At 34.4% G+C, this 23,384-nt stretch overlaps 1 protein-coding gene and 1 long non-coding RNA gene across 2 annotated transcripts; both read right to left on the reverse strand.

Annotated features, from left to right (window-relative positions):
• Nucleotides 1-4,275: 4,275 nt before the first annotated feature.
• LOC147533503 (uncharacterized) lies at nucleotides 4,276-6,235 on the reverse strand. The gene is made up of 4 exons (XR_015227239.1): nucleotides 6,085-6,235; nucleotides 5,724-5,806; nucleotides 5,475-5,535; nucleotides 4,276-4,723 (listed from the first exon to the last, which is right to left on the reverse strand). It is a non-coding gene; the product is annotated as an uncharacterized LOC147533503 (long non-coding RNA).
• Nucleotides 6,236-8,579: 2,344 nt separating this feature from the next.
• On the reverse strand, nucleotides 8,580-11,130 carry LOC147533504 (S-adenosyl-methionine 4-1-methyl-2-pyrrolidinyl-3-oxobutanic acid methyltransferase-like). The gene is made up of 4 exons (XM_086645557.1): nucleotides 11,012-11,130; nucleotides 10,123-10,536; nucleotides 9,587-9,844; nucleotides 8,580-9,172 (listed from the first exon to the last, which is right to left on the reverse strand). Exons 1-4 carry the CDS (start codon nucleotides 11,108-11,110, stop codon nucleotides 8,825-8,827), a joined length of 1,119 nt encoding a protein of 372 aa, XP_086501683.1. The 5' UTR covers nucleotides 11,111-11,130; the 3' UTR covers nucleotides 8,580-8,824.
• Nucleotides 11,131-23,384: the final 12,254 nt, after the last annotated feature.

A 23,384-nucleotide genomic window follows, 5' to 3' on the forward strand; every position in this document is an offset into this window, starting at 1 on the left:
AATTTTATGTGAACAATTATCGTTCTCCTCTACATGCCTTCCTCGTGGTCATATTGAAGTGAGATAGTTTTTTGTTCTGTCACTATAAATGCAGCTTTCCAAACATTTCATCAATGTATTACGTTTCGGTAATTATATTTTCTTGACTTCTCTCTACCTGTTTTACTAGAAGTCTATTATTTGTCAACATGGTTATTTATGAAAAAGAATGTCTTAGTTTTATCATTGTATTCACATGTATATTCTCAATACTATTATTTATACACCCTATAATTTAAAGGCTATACTTGTCTCGATATCTGACGAGTTCATTAGAACTCAATTATATATCGTGAATTTACATTTGTTAATTTATAAGGTTGATACAGTTAATGAAATTGTGTGATTTTTTCAGCAGTAATCTAAGCGAACGTCAATAGTCATTAAAAGAATCGTGTACAATTTGGTATTTGAAAATACCATTTCATTTTGACTGAAGTTAGTTTCGAAAATGTTGTAGGATGAAGACATTCTATAGTAAACATCTTAGGGGGAGATAAATTGTTGAGACTGAAGTAAAATATATATATTTTTTTGATGAAAGGACTGAAGTAAAATATACTCGTAGGATCCACACGTCATGAAACTAAGGCCTTAGATTGTGATAACATTCCACCTATAAAATCTCCCTTCTATATTTGGGAAGCTTTATAGGGCCTCCCTGATTTTGTAAATTATCATTGAGGGGGTCCTTTTAACAAAAATGAAGGGGCCCTATAAAATCTCCCTTTCTATTTTTACTAGAAATTTAAACAAAAATGCTAAAGAGATAACAGCCCACCCAATTTGCATGGCCACCGACAACAGGAGATGTTGGGAGAGAATAACATAGTTTTTTTTTATTTTTTTTTGTTGAAACTAGAGAATAACATAGTTTGATTGAAACAGAAAAGTTGTTTTCTCATGGGGGAAGTGATTGGCTGTAAAGGGACATTGCAACAAGAAAAGAAAAAGATTGGCTACAAAGGGACACTATTGATTGAGCCCGGGGAATGGGAGGAATTTGAGAGCAACCCATTCCAGGGAGCATAATTCTAATTCACTTTTGGCTCAACCGGGACCATTCTTAGACAGCTTTTTGAGCAGGAGTGTATTCGAGTCGAGTCGAGCCGAGTAGTAAGATGTTCAAGCTCGATTCGTGTAATTGACTGTCGAGCTCGAGCTCGAGCTCGTTCAAGTAATTGTCCACTTATTCAAGCTCGGTTCGTATAAGTTTGAAAGTGCTCGACTTCGAACTCGCATTCTTTTAAGCTCGTTTATCAAAATACTTCAAATGAAAACTTTCTAAATTGTTAAAATACTTCAATGATCATTTGTCACATACAGTAGTAATGATTAATGATTCATATACCGATAATTTTTTAATGGTTGATATTTCATGTGCAAGTTTCAATACTAATATGTAATTATGTACTACAATATTATAAGAGTATGTTAAACGAGTTGTTCACGAGTAGCTCGAGATACACTAAAGATTGATCAAGCTCGGCTCGTTTACATTAACGAACATGATTTTGGGCTTGTGTTAAGCTCGTGTTCGTTAATATTCGAGTCGAGCACGAACAATAGTCGAGCACGAGCAATAGTCGAGCACGAGCAATAGTCGAGCCGAGCTCGAGCAGCTCGTTAAGAGCTCGGCTCGTGTACACCCCTATTTTTGAGCATACCTTGAAACAAATTTCGGAGGAGGAAGAAGCAATTGTGAATTAGGGAACCACGATCGACTTATCTTTTGTTTTTTTTTCTTGTCTTGCAATTTAATTTCATTATGAATATTGTGTATATGAATTTTTTATTCTCCATATAAGGTTGATTGTGAAATTTATATTTGACCTTTTAAATACATATTCTTAATTAATTAATTAATTTTTTCGTGTTTCAATGTTTAGATTGTTTTTAAATTGTTAATTGAGTTTTTTTCATCGTTTATATGTTGTTTAAATTTGACGCATCATACTTAAGTTGATTAAATTCTTTGATAACGTATGTCCATTGATTGATAGACAATAGTTGTCAACAGTTGGTAGCCCAAGTGGTTCCAAGGTGTTGACATAAACTCCAGAAACCCCTAGAGGTCCCAGAGAAGGTGGAGTCTTTGGTTATTTGAATGGGGATTATTAGGGTATAAATAATGTAGTGTAGTTGGGCTTTAGGCCTTTATCTAGTTGGGCTATAGGCCTTAAGAGTTTGAGTGGGCTATAGGCCAGGTCATGTTAGAGTTTGAGTGGGCGGGTAGCAAGCTTATCACATCTTTGATGTAAATGTTATCGGTTTCCAAAAAAAAAAAAAAGACAATAGTTTAGATAATTGCAATTTTATGGTTTATAGATCGATTTTGAATGAAAATATCTTTCGAAATTTAAATAATATATTATCTTAATTTTGGGTTATAAGAAAAGATTTAATTAAGTATTTAGTTTGTTCTTCAATTTCAATTGGTTCTACACTACTTTCAACATAGTATTTATTGTAATACTCTATATTAATTATGGATAGTTTAGGAAGATATTTTAATTAGCAAACAATAAATGAAAATCCTTAATGAGTTAGAGCATCTCCAATGCAAAACTCAAAAAAATCTCTATTCTTCCTATGTGTCAAGTTCCAATTGAGATTGTCACTTCTAGGTGGCGGAAATAGAGATCCTCAAATTTTTGTGTCTCCTATGCAAAACTCTAAACTTATATTATTTGTGCCTTAGTTATTTTTGTGAATAAATAATTAATTATTTAGAAAATATAGAAGAATCGATTTCTATTGGTTGAAAATTAAATATCGATGAGTTGGACAATTAGAGATATCTCAAGAGGACACTCTATTTCTAGAATGCCCTCTTGAGATATATCTATTCCACACTCGACACGTCATCTTAGAGATCCAAATAAAGTGTTGCATAGGAGAGAGTTTTTAAGAGCATCTCCAATACAACACTCAAACTCTAAATCTTAAAGTGACCACGTTGGATTTTTTAGAGTTTTTCTTTCAAATCCATCTCCAATGCAAAACTCAACATGAATCTCTAAAGTGATGTGTCAAGATTTATTTTAGAGATCCTTAAGAGGACCCTCTAAATTTAGAGTGTCCTCTTGAGGATCTCTAAGTGCCACATAAGCAAATCAATTAGTTTTAAATCAAAATATAGGTTTTTTGAGTTTCTCTTGAGTGTTGCATTGGAGAAGGTTTTGCAATAGAGTGTCTCTAAATGGCCAAATAAGAAAGAGACTATTTAGAGATCCATTTGTCACACTTGACACATAGGATTTTTAGAGTTTTTCTTTAGTCTTGCATTGGAGATGCTCTAAGAAAAGACTCTAAAAATCATATATGGCACTCAGAGTTTCTAAGATTGAGTGTTGCATTCTTAGAGCATCTCCAATGCAACACTCAATCTTAGAAACTCTGAGCGCCACATATGATTTTCAGAGATTTGATTCTCATCCAATAGAAATCGCGTCTTATATATTTTCTAAATAACTAATTTTTTATTTACGAAAATAACTACGCCACATAAGTAACTAAGATAGGCTTAGAGTTTTGCATTGGAGACACAAAAATATTGAGGATCTCTATTTCCGCCACCTATGATTGAAAATCTCAATTCGAACTTGACACATTGGATGAATAGAGATTTTTTTGAGTTTTCCATTGGAGATGCTCTTAAAAACTCTAAAAATCATATGTGGCACTCAGAGTTTCTAAGATCGAGTGTTGCATTGGCGATGCTCTTAGACTTCCCAAAAGATCAAAAAAATGGGAGGGAGCAAGTTAATTTTCTCTACTTCCAACTTTTTTTTTTTGTCGAAAATCTATTTCCAACTTAGTATTTATTTATAAGAAAATTTTTATTCATCCCTCCATTTTGGTCCCTCCACCAGCCCTCCGCTGATGTGGCGACATATCACTAGAGTATATTTTCTCACCATTCTTTCTCCAATTGCTCCACACTCAACTGATATGTCGGCATATCAGCGGAGTGCTGGGGGAGGGACCAAAATGGAGGGATGAATAGAAGTTCTCTATTAAATATGGGTTATTAGGAAAATACTTTTAATTAGCAAACAATAAATGAAAATCCTTAATGAGTTATCTCTTAAAAGGTCAAACAACACATTAACGAACCCTTCATTTACTGGTTATTTAACGATTGGCTCCCTAAAATGTAACTTGACGAGGGTATAATAACCCGTGCCCGCGGGGCACGCACAGTTTTATCATATGCGTTAAGTGAAGTGCGTATGAGAAAATAGATCTAACTTATATTATGAAGTCACCCTCGTTAAGTCAACATATTAGAAGTGTCGATCGTAGTTTAATAAAAAACGATTTTAGAACCCCGTCTTAACAAAAGTTCAAGCATCTAAACATTCCAAATTAGAATTCGAAACTCTTCTGAATATCGTTTGTCGCTTCCACAACAACAGTCGTACGATTTTCTGCAGGAAGTTCTTTCTTTGATAAATCTATTGTTTGACATTCTTGTAACATTTCTTCCTTGATTCCTTCCGTAACGATGGTCGTACGATCTTTACCCTTGAAGATATATTTGTGTAGATACTTAGTTGTCGAACTTCCATGAGATAGGCTTTGAACCTCAGAGAGTACTTTTGCAGGAGGTGCTTTCTTTGATATATCCATTCAGTAATCGTTCGAACTAACTCAAAGTTGAGTTACTAAGTAAGGGAACCTGATCACAAAAGCAAGATTTAGTAAGAAGGGGTTTATTCGGGGTTTGTTTAACAAACCTCAAGCTTAGTATTTCCTCGAACAAAACGTAAGCTTAAGGTTTGTCCAAACAACACCTAATTACGAATCCAAAAAACCCTAAGAAAGAAACTGCAAGATTCCATGAGCATAATCTAATGAGCATGATGTACAACAACAAATATTAAGCAAGATCATCAGTCAATCGATTCCAACAATTCTTTCAAGCACATTTCATATGGGTTATAAAATATTATTATCTTAGCTCTCCATTCATCAACTCAAGCTCATTTAATTCAAACAAATAAATAAAGTATGAAAAGCTATTATAAATGGAAGTGAAAAACTTGCAGCAAGTGAATTTTTTTTAACTTCAAACACTTTAAACACATTTAACTTCAATGCAGACATCAAATTTGCAAGTTTTAGCGTGGGGGATGCTCCATGAAGTTATAACTTATAAACATGTAGTCGTTTAAAGCATTACAGATTGTTGCATTGCATTAAAACAGACGGAAGATTTCCTATATATTGTTTCCATTGCATTAGGTATTACGAAGATAAAACTACAGTGAGCAAACTTCGACTTATAATCAGTTTTATTGGACATAAGTTAAAGTAGAAGATAAAACTATTAAAAGTAAAAGATAAAACTACAGTGAGCAAACTACAGTGAACAAACCTTGAGACAGATCAGGAAATGATAATTGATTGAGCTAGTAGAGATATCTTACTTGAGCTCTGGGTTGGACTCTGTTTGTTCTTTGTTTTCGACGATTTTGATTCTTGGAAGAACTGAAACATTGGAAAAAGCACCTAACTTTGGAGATCTTTACATAGTTTCAGTATTAGAAAAGATGATTAACCGACATTATTGAAACATTTAATTTATAGGTAGTAACGACTGGGTCCAATTATGATTCAAAGACCAACCGACATAAATATTAAAATTTTGGATAAAGAAATCAAAGAGAAAAACTAACCTTAGTTGAAGCGGAAGCAAATTGCGGACTATCTTCTGGCGAAGAAATTCAATTCCTTTAAATGTCTCGAAGAAGAATGAAGACTTAAAGAGGATTCATCAAGGATGAATTGTAGTTAAACGAATAGTCCTAATACCTAAGTAAACGTAATAGAAAAAATTAACAATAACCTGACGAAACTAACTCGATTAATAAAACAAATGTTAGATATAAGAGCAATTCTCAATCTTCAACTACTGTTGATTATAAATACACACAATTAATACACATCTACTACCAAATCAAAACAGATTAAAAGATTCACTGTTGTGAGGAAAAACCAATGATAAAAGAAAATAAAAAAAGATGAGAGAGAGATTACCAAATGGGTTCCTGACACAAACAACTCTTGAAGGTCAGGTTCTGCTTTTGAACCTGTCTTCTCCATTATCCTGATCAAATGAAATTGAAGATCGAAAATTACTGAAAATTACCGAAAGAGAATGAACATGAAGATTATAGATACACCCAATCAGCAAACTGTATAGGGAGAAAAGTGACAAAATTAGACATTCGTTTGTGATAACAACGCAAAAATTTGAGCACAGTACAATATAACCTTTTTATAAAGAAAGATAACCAAATTACATTTGTCGAACACATTACGTGCGCATAAGTATTTACATTAGTTCATTCCAATGTTGTGCTTATATTGTTTTTCCATTTACTGTGTAACATAATTAGGACATCGCAAAATTACGCAAAATTATATGGATATTAAGTGCTTAGTTAATAAGAGGTGAACCACTACTACAACAAAGTGCTTTTGGCCATTCAAAAGTTATGCACAAACCCAGTCTAGTGTAAACAACTAAATTTCATTTAGGACAATAAATGAAAATCCTTAATGAGTTATCTCTTAAAAGGTCAAACAACACATTAACGAACCCTTCATTTACTGGTTATTTAACGATTGGCTCCCTAAAATGTAACTTGATTTCCACGTGGTCCCCTAAAGTATTAGAAATGCTGAAGTAACCCTCTTTTGTGTTTCGAAGCTTTGAGTGGACAGATTTCGACTTTTCAATATTGTCCTTTTGTCTTTTTCTTCTATTCTTTTTTTTTGTTCTTCTGTATTCTCTCTTCTCACTTTTTTCTTGTTCCACTCATTTTCTTTCTAAAGGATCTCCATTAATGGAGGTCTGCAAAAAAAATTTGTCAACTTTAGGAAAAAATTTCTTCTTCCACTCATTTTCAATAGTAATTAAGCCAGTGAAATTGTGGCGATCTACATAACCCAAAAGCACGGCCACTTCCATTTGTATTCTTCACCACTTCTTTTATTTCCATCTTTTATTGTTTTTCCCCATTTCACTAGCTTAGTTATACTTACTAGTTTACTCGTGGTGGGTGGTTGGTATTCTCGACTTCACTTGATGTTCACATGAACAAAATTGTAGAGTAGTTAAGACCAACCACCCACCACGAGTAAACTAGTAAGTATAACCTGGTGGCTGGTGATGGGAAAATTCTGTCTTAGAGGAGGAGTGGCGTGGCCGAGAATTTAGGGGTCTGATGCGAAAAAAAATTTAGAGCCCTTTCTCTGACAATATTAGAACGTAATTTTTCTACACATAATACATTTAGTAAATATCACAAATGAACAAAAGTAGACAAGAAAGTTTTTATCATGGTGAATTACAAGTTGTGTATTTTTTTTCCTGAACATTTATATGCAAAAGCCGTACAGTGAACCACACACCTATGAAAAAAAATAGAAAAACAAGTATTTAGCTTATAATTAGTCTTTTAAGTATACAGACTAAAACTAATTGATTACCTTAACTAATAATAGTTGTTAGTAATACTTCAAGGTAATAATGACTTGATAAAATGAATAAAAATTGCAAACTAGGAATTTAGAACATGAGACCTCCAGGTTATTGCACAAGAGGTTAACCAACTAAGCTGCATTAGTTTACTAGATAATTATTAACTGCCAAATTATAATAGAGTTCCGTATTTAGAGGCCCCTATCCCTTCCACAAAATTTGATGGTTTGAGGGATGCGACCGCACCTGTTGCACCGCCTCAAACACGCCCCTGTAGAGGAGGGACTTGGACTTAGAGCATCTCCAATGAACTCAATCTTAAAATCTTAAGGCCACCTAGGACTTTAGAGGATTTTTTGAGAAAAAACCTCTGCAATGCAAAACTCAATTGAGATCTTAAGATGATGTGGAAGCATTAAGTTTTAAGATGTCTCAACTAGAAACTCTATTTTTGAGATCTCTTTTGAGAGTCTTAAGTGTCCTCGTCATCAAATTTAATTTTCAGACCAATAAAAAGCTTTTCTTTCTCAATCACTTTTTCTTATTAAATGTATGTGTGACATGTGTATCTATTAGAGTTATTTAGAGTGTTGCATTGAAGAAAGACTTGAATTAGAGACACTCAAGTTAGCCACATAGGAAAGAGAATCTCAATTGAGACTCAACACATAAGTTAATTGAAGTTTTTTTTGAGTTTTGCATTGGAGATGCTCTTAGAGTGTGAATTTATTCGTCTAGGTGATTACAAGATTCTTGGATGGATATGATTGATAAATTTTTACGAGCACATCAACCGATCTATTTGTGAATACCTATAAACAAAGTTATCCAATATTTTTTTCAAAATTTCTTTTAAGTTTTGAGAACCACCATTACTGAAGGTTCTCCTATAGAGGAAGAACTTCATATAATTTTGAATATATTATAGAAAAAATTGAGGACCTCCATTAATGAGAATCATTTCAGAAAGAAAGAAAGCAGAAAAAAGGAGACAAGAAATAATAGAGAGTAAAACAGAAATATAGAAAAAAAGACAAAAATAAAATATTAGAAAGTTAAAACCTGACTTTTTATTCAATGGATTGAAAAATACAAAAGGGAGCTACTTTTGCGCTTCTCCTACTTTAAGGAGGCACGCAGAACCCGGTCACACTTTAGGGAGTCAATCGGAAAAGAACCCTTCATTTATTATGCTTAATCTTTCTAACAGTGACTTTAACTTCATAGCAATAGTGACAGTCTTTTTACAAAATTTTCAACAAGTAGTCATTCTTCGATCGTCTTATAAGTTTAGCCTTTTGTCAAAGAAATGCATATGTTGCTAACTGTAGTTTTTTCTCTGGACATGCTAACGATCTCTCTGTACCTATAGAACAACTCATCGATAATACCATCCCCAAAATGAGTAACCAATAAAGGTTCAAATACTGCTCGAATAGAATTTGCTACAGCATCAACACTTTTATCCTCGTCAATGACACTAGTTCCTGGATCTTCGCAATCCCAATTAGCATGAAAAGTGTTCAGTTGATTAATGATGAACGAACCTTCTGCCTCAATAACACACTTCACTTCTTCTGGGGACGGTGTATACATAGGCACGTTGAGTAAATCTAATTTCTCATCTTCTATCATTCCCTGCTTAGTATATATAGTTAGCCATGGAGTCTCTATTTTGAGAAAATAGAAAAAAAAAAAATTAAAATAACGGAAGTGCTAGAATCACAAAAGATCTTAACAAAAGAAGTTACCCTGCTGATGTGACGGTTGTGATATTCATCTCTCGACGACCCATATTTAGTCAAACTTTCAAACCACAACTGCCACATCAGCTGGGTAACTTCTTTTGTCAAAATCATTTGTTATTTTAGCATTAATAATATCTTTTCTCTTTTAAAACAACCCAATAGAATCTCCATTATTATTACGGTTATCAATTTTGTTTTGTCTAATTGAAGATTTCTAAATCACTAAAGTATGTCCATATTTCATACAAAATTCTGTGCCCCACGGGCACGGGCTAAACCCTAGTACGACATACAATATATATACCTGCAAAACCATGTCGTTGAGTACGACATTTAGTAGGTGCACAGTGTAACTACACTCTATGAAGCAATGATCTTCACTTATCCTACCGAAAAACGTTAAAACCATACATCCACCTGGAACTACTTCCTGTGAACGAGACTTCAGAAATGCACAAAGATCTGTCTGAAATTGCTTCAGGTAAGCTTGTTGAACCTCCGTTGGACTAGATTTTGTTATCCAAATGCTTCCTTTGTTGCTCTTTTTCATTCCTCTAGGAACCTGCAATGCCAGAAATTTTAGAGAAAGTAACTAGTCGATGCGTAATACGCCCGATGGTCCTAGTAGTTTAAAAGAATGGTGTAGATTAGATTGATCCATGAATGCTTATAATAATTATTCCTAATAGTTTGTATATATAGAACTTGTGTCAATAAAGACCTCTCGTGCCTGCCAAAATAATCTTCTAATATTAGAATGTCGTATGTACCGATTAAGTGGTCGCCAGTACACATAACGGTTATAGACACGTAATGGCTTCTCTAAGAAATTAGTAATACCTGAGATAGCCAATGAAGGCTGTAAGAAGAATGAACAAAATGGAGAGAGTGAGTTGGGAAAAGTCTGCCATAGAATGAACCAGGCATTCCAGCAATGAAACATGACCCAAAACCCTCTTGTTTGGTTTCTGTCCCTTCATCAAGGAAACCCTTCAAGGACTTGAAAATGGAGTTGAAGTCATTCCCAGGAAGATCATTAAGGAACACCATTAACTCTGGAGATTCATCTCCTAATTCCTTACATTTCTTGTAAATAGTTTCTATAACACATGAGACTACCAACAAGGTATTAGGTCCTGAAGAACAACCCAAATCTGCAATGCATATCCTCCTACTTGAGTTGCTCTTGTGTTTCGAATACATATCCAAGATTGCTTCCTCCATTATTGGCTTAGTCTTTGATATTATCTTCCTCTGTTCAAATTTTCAAATAAAACTACATTCAGTACATCAAATGCAAGTGCGTGTGTTTGACCGTTAGAAGTTTTTGAGTTTGCATTGGAGATGCTCAACTTATTTAAGAAAATCACTTTTTACCCTCTTTAAACTTCTATTCTAGTAATCAAGAACATAATGTTTAGGTCATTTCTTTTCGTTGCTAATTGATTTTGATTTTGATGATCACAAACCTAATTTGATACTGAAGCTAGACTCACAGTGATATGCCTAATGGCTACATGCGTTCTATGACACCCAGCACAAAAACACGTGTTAAGTTTAAAAAAATGTCACATGTGACGGCGTATGTTTGAATAGTTCCACGTGAGAAAAATAGTTCAACAAATATAGTGTCCAAGTCTCTCAGCTCATCACTACTGATTTTGAGTTTGAATGGCTAGCTCTAGGTATTTTGGAGTAGAATGTGGGTTATAATTGGTTTCAGATCTACCTGAAGTAATGAGTTGGAAGAGTAACTTGTTTTTCCATTGCCTCCATTCATGTGGAGATGTTTGAGGAGTTCCATGGCTTGATTTTCTTTAGCTTTCATGAGAAAAAAAAACTCTTCTTGAAAATTACAACCTATTTGATATCCCCTATTTATAGGTTTTTTTTGTACCGTTTACACATCACTAATTCCGTCGGTTATAACATTTCTATCCAATTTTTCTGTCAACAATTATTGTTCTTGTACACATGCCTTCCTCGTGGTCATATTGAAGTGAGATATTTTTAGAGTTAATAGGCAACTTGCTTTAATGATTTTTTTGTTGAAAAGCTTTAGTGATATTATTAATCAAATAAAATTTCCCAAAAAGATAAATATATCAATACAAACTTTAGGGTGACTTGTTTTACAGGTGGGTTGCTTAGGTCAATTAGACCTAGACATTCACAAAACTATTGGTACCTTGTATGTCATCGCTCTTTGAGAGAAAAAAAAGTGTTTTTCAAACATAAATTACGCTCTTATTTGATATCCCCTATTTAGAGGTTTTTTTTGTACCGTTTACACATCACTAATTCCGTCGGTTATAACATTTCTATCCAATTTTTCTGTCAACAATTATTGTTCTTGTACACATGCCTTCCTCGTGGTCATATTGACGTGAGATATTTTTAGAGTTAATAGGCAACTTGCTTTAATGATTTTTTTTGTTGAAAAGCTTTAGTGATATTATTAATCATATAAAATTTCCCCAAAAGATAAATATATCAATACAAACTTTAGGGCGACTTGTTTTACAGGTGGGTTGCTTAGGTCAATCAGACCTAGACATTCACAAAACTATTGGTACATTGTATGTCATCCCTCTTTGAGAGAAAAAAAAGTGCTTTTCAAACATAAATTACCCTCTTATTTGATATCCCCTATTTATAGGTTTTTTTTTGTACCGTTTACACATCACTAATTCGGTCGTGATAACATTTCTATCCAATTTTTCTGTCAACAATTATTGTTCTTGTACACATGCCTTCCTCGTGGTCATATTGAAGTGAGATATTTTTAGAGTTTTTTTTTTGTTAGAGTTAATTGGCAACTTGCTTTAATGATTTTTTTTGTTGAAAAGCTTTAGTGATATTATTAATCAAATAAAATTTCCCAAAAAGCTAAATATATCAAAACAAACTTTAGGGCTACTTGTTTTACAGGTGGGTTGCTTAGGTCAATCAGACCTAGACATTCACAAAACTATTGGTACCTTGTATGTCATCGCTCGTTGAGAGAAAAAAAAGTGCTTTTCAAACATAAATTACGCTCTTATTTGATATCCCCTATTTATAGTTTTTTTTTGTACCGCTTACACATCAGTAATTCCGTCGTGATACCATTTCTGTCCAATTTTTGTGTCAACAATTATTGTTCTTGTGCACATGCCTTCTTCGTGGTCATATTGAAGTGAGATATTTTTTCTGTTGATAGCAACTTGCTTTAAGGTTTTTTTTATTTTGTTGAAAAGCTATAGTGATATTATTAATCAAATAAATCTTCCCAAGAGATAAATATATCAATACAAACTTTAGCGCCACTTGTTTTACAGGTGGGTTGTTTAGGTCAATCCGACCTAGACATTCACAAAACTATCTGTACCTTGTATGTCATGGCTCTTTGAGGGAAAAAAATGTGCTTTCCAAACATAAATTACGCTCTTATTTTAAAAGGAAATATTTTAATTACATCAATATAATACATTTCCGTAATTATATTTTGTTGAATTTCTCTCTGTTCGTTTTACGAGGAGTCTATTATTTATCAACATGGTTATTTATGAATTAGAATGTATTAGTTCTATAATTGTATTCACATGTTGATAGAAATCAAAGTAGAATAGAATTTCATTAATCAATTGAAAGATCGTAGTTGTTCTATTAAAGAGAATTAGCTTATATAATCCATTGCAATTTCAGTTATAGAGAGAGAAGGGAATAACAGATTCTGTGATTCCTAACAACCATTAACTAACAAGTTTGTTATTTATCTAAAGGCACCCCTAACACTTATATCTTTTCTCACTTACACTTTAGTAACACCTTCTTCTTCACTTAACTTGACACTTCACACACTTAGGTTACACTCTTAACTGTGTTCATTGTCATGCCCCCTTAAGATGATGGGTTGAGTAGAACCATTAGCTTGCCTCTAAGATTGAGAAACAAATCCTTAGCAAGACCTTTTGTAAACAAATCAGCAAGTTGTTCCAAAGATGGAATATGTCTGATCTCAAGTCGACCAGAAGCCACCAAGTCCCTCACAAAATGATAATCAACTTCAATATGCTTAGTCCTAGCATGGCATATAGGATTAGCATCAATATTCTTGGCTCCTAGATTATCACAGTACAAAACCATTAGAAGAGTAATCTTTTGATTTAGCTCCACAAGAAGGAAGGAAACCCAGAGTAACTCAGCAGAAGTGACAGAAAGGGCTTTGTATTCAGCCTCTGTAGAAGACTTGGCAACAGCGGGCTGCTTCTTAGAGCACCAGACACTAAGGATTGGCCAAGAACAATACAAAAACCACTTGTTGATCTCCTTGAATCAGGGCATCCAGCCCAATCAGAATCTGAATAACCTCTTAGATTAGAAATGTCTCATGGTGTGATAGTAATCCCACAGTCAATTGTCCCTATGACATATCTTATTATCTTCTTCATTAGCGGAATATGAGAAGTTCTTGGTGCCTGCATAAACTGAGCTGCATAGTTCACTGCATAAGCCAAATCAGGTCTGGTCATGGTGAGATATTGAAGACCCCAACTATGCTTCTGTAGAAGGTTGGATCAGAAATGAGAGTACCATCAAACTTGGAGAGCTTATTTCCACCAGGAACTGGGGTACAACTAGGCTTAGAGTCCAGCAAGTCAGCTTTTTCAAGTAAACTGAGAGCATACTTCTTTTGGGTGAGAAATAAAGCAGAAGAACTAGCTCGAGACACCTCAATTCCTAAGAAGAAATGGAGGGGACCCAAATCTTTCATAGCAAACTCTTTGCTTAGAGTAAGAACAAGAGAATGCATAATAGAACCATTACTCCCAGCTAGAATGATATCATCAACATATAGAAGTAAAACCATCATAGCGGAATCTGTAATTTGAACAAACATTAAATGATCATGAGCACTTCTCTTAAACCCCAAAGTGAGAAGAAACGAACCAAACCTCTGAAACCAAGCTCTTGGAGCTTGTTTTAAACCATAAAGGCTCTTATGAAGAAGGCAAACATATGAAGGAAACTCCAAATCAATAAAACCCTGAGGTTGAGTCATAAAGACATTCTCTTGGAGAACTCCATGCAGAAAAACATTGGAGACATCCAATTGTTGAATCTTCCACTCATTGGATACAGCTACATTAAGAACTGTCCTGATAGTAGCAGCTTTCACTACTGGACTGAAAGTCTCAGAGTAGTCCAATCCATCTTTTTGATGACAACCCTTTGCCACAAGTCTGGCTTTATATCTCTCCACAGAGCCATCAGACTTATACTTCACTTTAAAAATCCACTTACAACCCAAGAGATCCATAGAAGGGTCAGGTGGAACTAGGGACCAAGTCTCATTCTTTTGCAAAGCTTGAAACTTCTCCTTCATAGCAATAACCCATTTAGGATTAGAAGAAACTTCTTTGAAAGTTGAAGGTTCTTTGTGTTTAAGTAATATGGTAAGATAGGACTGAGCTAAAGGATGAGCAATAGTAAAATGAGAGATATAATCTGGAATGCATTTAGGTTTGGAGATACCATTTCTTAATCGAGTTACCATTCTATGGCTTGGCTCAGGATCACTAGATTCATTTACTGATGTGCTAACTTGAGGAGAGTGCTCAGGAACAGAAGAATTATCAAGTATTGAGGTTATAGGTGTTATAGGTAGGTGCAATGTGATAGGTGAAGATTCAGAAGAAGAATCAGTTTTGACAAGTTCAGTAAAGGGAAAAGTTGTCTCCTCAAAAATAACATTCCTAGATATATAAATCTTTTGAGTATCTAAATCAAAACACTTATAACCCTTATGAGAAGAGCTATAACCAATGAATACACACTTAAAGGATTTGGGACTGAGTTTATCTTGCCTAATAGCACCTAAGTGAGGATAACATAAGCACCCAAAAGTTTTTAACAGAGAGTAATCTGGTCTTTTGTGAAATAAAACCTCATAAGGAGATTTGCTATGAAGAATTCTAGTTGGAAGCCTATTAATGGTGAACACATCAGCTGAGAAAGCTTCAAACCAATAACTCTTTGGAGATTGAGATTGAAAAAGAAGAGAATTTCTCATCTCAGTGATTTGTCTATTTCTCCTCTCAGCTCTTCCATTTTGCTGAGGAGTATAGGGACAGGAACTTCTAAATAAGATTCCACATTGATCCAAATATTGTTTAAAATCTCCTTTAGACAACTCTAATGCACCATCACTTTGAAAATACTTTATAGAAGTATTGAATATGTTCTCATGAGAGGTTTTGAATAGTTTGAAATACTTGAGGCTATCAGATTTGTATTTCAGAGGATATATCCACAAAAACCTACTAAAATCATCTAAAAACAAGATAAAGTATTTATCTCCATTAAGACTCACATGATGAGGAGAAGGACCCCAAATGTCATAGTGTATCAAATACAAAGGAAACTCAGTATAGCTCTCAGATATGGGAAATGGAAGTAATTTACTCTTAGCAAGAGAACAAGGATGACATAAGCTTTTAGATGGTTTATCTAGAACAGAAATCATCTTATTTCTTGAGAGAAGATGAATAATAGCATCTGATGTGTGACCTAGTCTAGTATGCCAAATAGAATATGGTGCAGCTAGAGACACAACATAGCCTTGATGAGTATGATCTTTTTGTATACCAAAAACAATAGGATATAAGTGATTTCTAACTGATCCTTCATTTAGGATGTCATCAGACCATAAGTCTCTTATCTGATAACCCCAAGGTGTAAAATTCATAGAACATTTATTGTCATATGTAAATTTTGAAATAGAGAGCAAGTTCCTTTTGAGTTTAGGAACATGTAGCACATTGAACAAATCAAAATTATAAGATGGAGTATGGAGTTGGGCATTACTTGTAGCAGCAATAGGAATAGAAAGACCATTTCCAATCATGACAGAATCAGACCCCTTATACTCCTGTTGATCAATAATGGTAGTAGAATCATTTGTCGTATGGCTGGTGGCTCCAGTATCAGCCAGCCAAACTCTCTCAGTGATAGTATTATTAACTTCATTTGTGATGTTATCTTGTGAAGGTAATATGACTACCATATTTGCCTCTTCACAATTGAATTCATCTTAATTGTAGTCAAAATTTGACTCATACAATTCTTCCTCAGTTGGAGAATAAGCTCCCATTTTCTCATTTTTACTTTCTTCTATACCTTCATAAAGATGGATACCAGCAAAAATTCCTTTTATAGGTTTGAATTGCTGTGGAAACCTCTTTTGAGATTGATTATGTTCATTTTTTACTTTGTGGATTCTTTATAGAATCATCAGGAGCATATCTATAACGACATTTGGAAGCAAAATGTCCCCATCTTTTGCAAATGCGAAAAGGAACAGTACTAAAATCAAATTCAGAAGCTGACTCTCCTTGATTCCGATTTGAAGAAGAAGGACCTTTATAAAAAGTAGAAGATGATTTACCTTGATCTACTTGATAAGAATTTCTGTAATTTTGATGTGATTGAGAAGACCTATTTGGATTAAAGAACTTATAACCAGCTCTAGATGGAAGATTTTTCACATAATAGGCAGAACTTTCATCCTCTTGAACTTGTGTTTTCATCCATTATTCATGGTGAATAAGACGAGTTCTGAGTTCAGAAAAAGATATAGGTGTTTCTCTATTATGAATGGCTATAACAAAAGGTCGATAATCTTTGCCAAGACCTTTGAGAACAATACGACTAAGTTCCTTATCAGATAATATGTCATTAACAGCAACTAAAGAGTCTGATAATATGTTGATCTTTCGAAGATACTCGGTTGTAGAAGAATCGCCTTTCTTGACATTTTGAATTTGTTCACGAAGTGAAGCAATCTTTACCTCATACTCTTCAATATAATTCTGCTCAAGATAGCTCCAAACGAAGTTTGAAGTCCAAGAACATCAGAAGAGATAGAATGAGTAAATGTTGCTTTCATACAGGATTTAACAAAATTGTCAGTTTTCCTCCATTGAAGATAAAGAGGATTAGGAATTTCATGATTATTATCGATAATAGTCTTAATTGGAGCAATAATTGAGCCATCAACAAAACCAAAAAGATCAGTACTGATTAAAATTGCTTCGAATTGATCCTTCCATATTAGAAAATTCGATCCATCAAGTTTCTCAGAGACAAAACTTGCAATGTTAGCTATAGATGTATTTGGTGAAGAAAGATTTGGAGACGAAACTGAATGTGATGATTGTGAAGCCATTAGAGATTAATGAGAATGAGTTTCGATTTCTAGTGAGAGAAAGTGATTCGAAGAAGAAGAAACAGATAAAAAAAATCACTGGCTCTTATACCATGATAGAAATCAAAGTAGAATAGAATTTTGATGCAGGCGCATACGGGTCAAGGCCGCAAACCCACGCGCCCTTGCTCTAGTCGGCCACGTTAGTGGTCCTAGTTAGTTTAGGATTAGGAAATTACCTTATGTTGGTATTTTTATTATTTAGGAGTTTCAATGTTTTAAGTATCTTTAATATTTAGGAATCCTAGTTTGAGTCTATCTAGGAAAGTCTATTATCCTATAAAAGGAGGCCTAGTCTATTTTGATATTCATATTGAAGAGAAAAACCATTGAAGTTAATTAAGTTTTAGTTTATTTATCGTTTTCTTTACAGTTCTTCGTTTATTTTATTGTTCTTATTTTAATTCCGCTGCGTCTACATCAAGTGGTATTTAGAGCCATCAAAATTCTGGATTTTTTTTTTACAAAAAAAAATACCTATGGATACATCTCCTCTTGAATGTTGGAAGCTATTCGAGATACAACTCAATTTTATATTGATCGAGAAGATGAAAGAAAAATTCATCAAGTTTATAAAATTCCACTATTCGAAGGTCAATTTCATATAAATTTCTGGATTCAACACATGGAAGATTGGTTCAGAAATCAAGACGTTCCCGACGAAGATAAGGTTTTTTTTGGTTGAGCAACATATGTCCGAAAGAATCTATAAACAATATAATGCCCTGCAATGGAGACTTATTGATCAAGGAAAATCGATCATTGATGATTGGGATACATTGAAAAGTATTTTCAAGTATGGTTTTCTTCCTCTCGATGAATGTTTGTCATGTGTAGAAACAAAAATTGAATTGAGAAGACAGTTCTCCGAAGTTACTTCAATCACTAAGATCGATGATATTGAAGGAGAAGTTCAGGGAAAAAGGAACAAAATTCAGTTAATGGCGGAGGAGGAAGAAGGAAGTAATTTTCCTTCATCAAATCAAAATCCTAGTCGAGATATGAAACATCAATGTCTGACCAAATTTTATGATTCATATGACATTCCGGAAGACGGCATCCTTGTTTCGAATCATAAACTTTTACCGCATCAATTATGTCTCACATCACCTCCGTACTCTTATACACCACCACCGTACTCACCACCGTACTCACCACCATATTCACCATCACCTCCATCTTCTTATTATACACCACCACCGTACTATTATTATTCACAACCTCTTATTTCCATTAACCACGAAGAAGCAATAAAAGAAGAAAAAGAAGAGTTTGAACAAGTTGACGAAGTTGATTACAAAGAAGTTGTAGTTAAAGAAGAAGAAGAACAAGAAGTTGAAAAAGATGATTCCAACTATAAAGAAGTACTAACAGAGGATGATTCCATTGATATTAAACATGAAGATCACAACGAAGTTGAAACTGAAGAAGATGAAGATGAATATTCCCCAGCAATAGAAGAAGATAATTTTGATTTTATAGGGATCCAGGAGCTTTGACAGTTTCGACTCCCCATGATCAAATAAACCTTCATTCATTATCATGGGAGAAACCTATTTCGTATTCAAATTATAGTAGTACCCCATGGTCTTCAAATAAACGATCACAACTTGATAATGCTACCACTTTTACGAGGTTTAAAGGCAAAATTTCACAAGATAACAGGTATTGGGGAGCTCAACTATATGCAGATAATCAACTAATTTGGCTTGAGACGTTAGCAAATAATGAATAATTTCGTTATGATCCTTCATCGAGTGATCATAACACAAAGATTGGAGATCATCCCACTTGCGATGTGGACTTTGAATTAGCTTTTGTATTTCATATTTACCCTACTGAAATCTTCTCCGGTAGACAGTTTAAATTCAATCAAATTCATCATGAAAGCAATCTATCAACATCATCGTCGTCTGAAGATTACTGGATGAAGACGAAACGTTTCCTGCTCAAAGATCTGATTACTAACACTGATGCCAATGATAGTTATGTTTTGTTATCTTCTCCATCAACAATTTCTTCATCATAGTATATTACTAAGAAGTCAATTGTAAATTCAGTGGAGAGGAGGGAAAAATCAACTGAAACTATTACAAAGATGCCTACATACAAATTAATTGGCAGAGAATCATCATCATCTTCAATGACTTCATCACATGAAAGTCTTTACCTGAGAAACAGGGAATTAATGAAAGGAGGTGGATGGAGCTTCACCTTACCACACGGGAGGCCAAACATGGGAATATTAATTGGTGTCTCTAACGTGTTCGAGAAAATGCTCCTTAGAAAAATCAATGGGATACTTGCTACATTAACAGAAAAGAGTAATGTGAAGAAAAAGAAAAGTATCTCACCACCAGTTCACTTTTTAGCTTCCGGTGAACACGAAATCGTGATATATTGGAAGATGATTTTGGAGGTCTGATTTTTCAAAGAGGATATTTTGGTATGTGCAATCTTCTTCATCCCACTAAAAGATGACGGCCGATGTCACAATTTGTTGGATGTTTCTTCACTACTGTGATTTTACGAATCTCGTTGTGTCAAGGGGTCCGGATTATATTGGGTTCGTTAGTCCATCATTGTCTTCTACCGATTGTCCGCAAATTTCGTTCGAAGTAGGAATTACGGATCGTCATGGCGGAATTCAGAGTATACGGGTGGCTCACATTGTTTCCTTCATCGAAACGGTTCAGGACGAACCTTCTGGGGAAAGGGGAGCTGATGCAGGCGCATACGGGTCAAGGCCGCAAACCCACGCGTCCTTGCCCTAGTCAGCCACGTTAGTGGTACTAGTTAGTTTAGGATTAGGAAATTACTTTATGTTGGTATTTCTATTATTTAGGAGTTTCAATGTTTTAAGTATCTTTAATATTTAGGAATCCTAGTTTGAGTCTATCTAGGAAAGTCTATTATCCTATAAAAGGAGGTCTAGTCTATTTTGATATTCATATTGAAGAGAAAAACCATTGAAGTTAATTAAGTTTTAGTTTATTTATCGTTTTCTTTACAGTTCTTCGTTTATTTTATTGTTCTTATTTTAATTCTGCTGCGTCTACATCAAATTTCATTAATCAATTGAAAGATCGTAGTTGTTCTATTAAAGAGAATTAGCTTATATAAGCCATTACAATTTCAGTTATAGAGAGAGGAGGGAATAACAGATTCTGTTATTCCTAACAACCATTAACTAACAAGTTTGTTATTTATGTAAAGGCACCCCTAACACTTATACCTTTTCTCACTTACACTTTAGTAACACCTTCTTCTTCACTTAACTTGAAACTTCATACACTTAGGTTACACTCTTAACTGTGTTCATTGTCACATGTATATCTTCAATAGTGTCGTTTATAGACCCTATAATTTAAAGGCTAGATTTGTCTCGATATCTGACGAATTCATTAGAACTCAACTATGTGTAGTGAATTTACATTTGTTAGTCTATAAGATTGATATAATTAGTGGAGTTATGTGGTTTTTTAGCAATAGCGCAAAAAGCCAATGGTCATGGAAAAGTCGTGCGCAACTTGCATTTAAAAATACGGTTCGGTATGACTAAAGTTAGTTTGGAAAATGTACTACAATAAAAACATTCTCTAGTAGATGTCTCCCGCCAGATAAATTATGGAAACTGGAGTAAAATATACCAAAGACCTAGAATGAAATTAAGGCCTTAAAACTCTGATAAGATCACAGGCACTCACTTTATTTTACTTTTGTAGTGGCAACTTTATAATGGGCCTTTTTCAGAAAAGAAAAAAAACTAAATGCTAAAGAGACGACATAGTTTGATTGAAACAAAAAAATTGTTTTTCTCATGGGGGAAGTGATTGGCTATAAAAGGGACACTATTGGTTGAGCCTGGGGCATGGGATGAATTTGAGAGCAATCGAGGGAGAATTATTCTACTGCACTTTTGGCTTCAATCGGGACCATTCTTGGACAGCTTTTTAAGCATGCCTTAAAAGCAAATTTGGAATGAGGAAGCAATTGTGAACTAGCAATGGATGAACCAAAAACATTGGCTTTCTTGTTTTTGTTTAGTGTCTTTCTATTTTTTGCAATTTAGTTTCATTACGTTTATTATCTATATGGGTTTTTTTATTCTTGGTCTAGGATTGATGGTACAACCTATACTTAACCTTTTAGAAACATATTCTTAATTAATTAATAGTACGTTTAGTTGCAGAATTCCTAATTAGGATTCCTACAAAAAAGGAGACTTGTTAGGAATCAAGATTTTTTGTTCCATTTGGCCACCAAAAATTCGAGGACTCTTGAATCCTAGAGATCCCCCAATCCAAAATTTTGTATTGGACCAGACTCCCACCCTACCCCTTAAGATTTGCTACGATTTTGACCAAAATTTCAAATTTAAAATCAATCAAAAAAATTAGGCCGCGGCTTTGGGGAATAAAGAAAAGTCTATGAGGAATAAAGATTATTTTCAAAAAGATTTGACTTAGTGGACATTTTCATCTTTTGTCCAAATATTGGATTTCTTGTTTTTCTGCTCCCTAATCTTCACCGATTTTGAAGTTTCGAGGTACCCAATCAGAATTCTCCAAGTGGAGAAACAATGCGCACCACATTCCTGAGAACAAGAAGTGAGCGGGGGCACTTGAAAATTAGGGTGGCTGACTAAGTCCGAGTACATGTACTGCTCAAAGCCAACAAAAGGATGCAAATAAAATGTGAACAAAGGGTGAAGTAAAACTGTTTCAGAGTGAAGAGAAGCTATAGGTACTTGTCCAATATCAGACAAAACAACTAGAACTATAATTAAGAGTTTTTTTAGAACAATAATTAAGAGTTGAGACCATAGGAATAGTACTCAAAATTGACCATGAAAGTCGGAATATTGGATAATCTTCATTGTTGCTTCCACTATTCCTCAAGAACTTTAAAGATCCTAATATGAAATAAATTATTAAATAAATAAATACAAAAAAGATCTAGCTTGGCTGGGATGAAAAAGGTATAGACGGAAGTCAGAGAAATGATTTACTCTGGATCAAGAGGTCATATATTGAAGGTAGACGAGATTCAGAGTTTTCGAGGGGGCGAAGACACAAGGAGGTTCTTTGGTACTAGTAGTTGAATCAATGTCAGGGATAACCCACCGCTAGTTCTTGCCATCATCGAGAAGATCTGCCATGTCGGTACTCTCTTTCTGTTGCGGTTAGCTGGAATATGGAGAAGAAAAGAGGGAGAACTCGAGAATGATAGTGAAAATTTGAGAGAGAGACCTCGAAAGTGAGAACTAGAGAGACACTTGTTCAATTAGGGCAAAACTATGCTCGACGGCTTGGAATTTCGTTGAAAATCGTTTTTCTTGGCGAAAATTTTGGCGCCAGGAAAATAGGGCGGAAAATTTTCGCTTGGGAACTCTTTTTTAAATTCTGACGGGAACTAATTTATGGTCATCGAAAACAAGACTTTTTTCGATGGATGTCCATGTCGTGGAAGTAAGCATTTCCTTCCAAAAACTCAACTAACCACTCCTTGAATGTTGTCTCAACGGTTCGGGAGAGAAGTCGTCGGCACTGCATATTATTTCCGTTGTGCATACTATTTTTTTCAACAACGTTCATGTATACCGTCAGAAATATATAGCCCGTCACGAAAATCCATATTTTTGTTGTGACATTTTTCTAACATATCCTTCGTGATTTTCATTTGTTCATCGAAATTTATCGCGTAAAGACAACTCATTTTCCTGCTCATCTACCAAGTCTCCGTTTCTCTCACGCTACAAGGTGTTAAGGTCTGAAATGATGGAGAATCCGACGATCGAAAACTTCCTCTTTATTACCAGGGAAAAAATCATCGACTCAACACCATTCTCGTA

The sequence above is a fragment of the Eschscholzia californica genome, unplaced genomic scaffold (genome assembly GCF_041429995.1).
Source record: "Eschscholzia californica isolate CP2 unplaced genomic scaffold, dmEscCali1.0.p SCAF_6, whole genome shotgun sequence".
NCBI classification, from domain to species: Eukaryota; Viridiplantae; Streptophyta; class Magnoliopsida; order Ranunculales; family Papaveraceae; genus Eschscholzia; species Eschscholzia californica.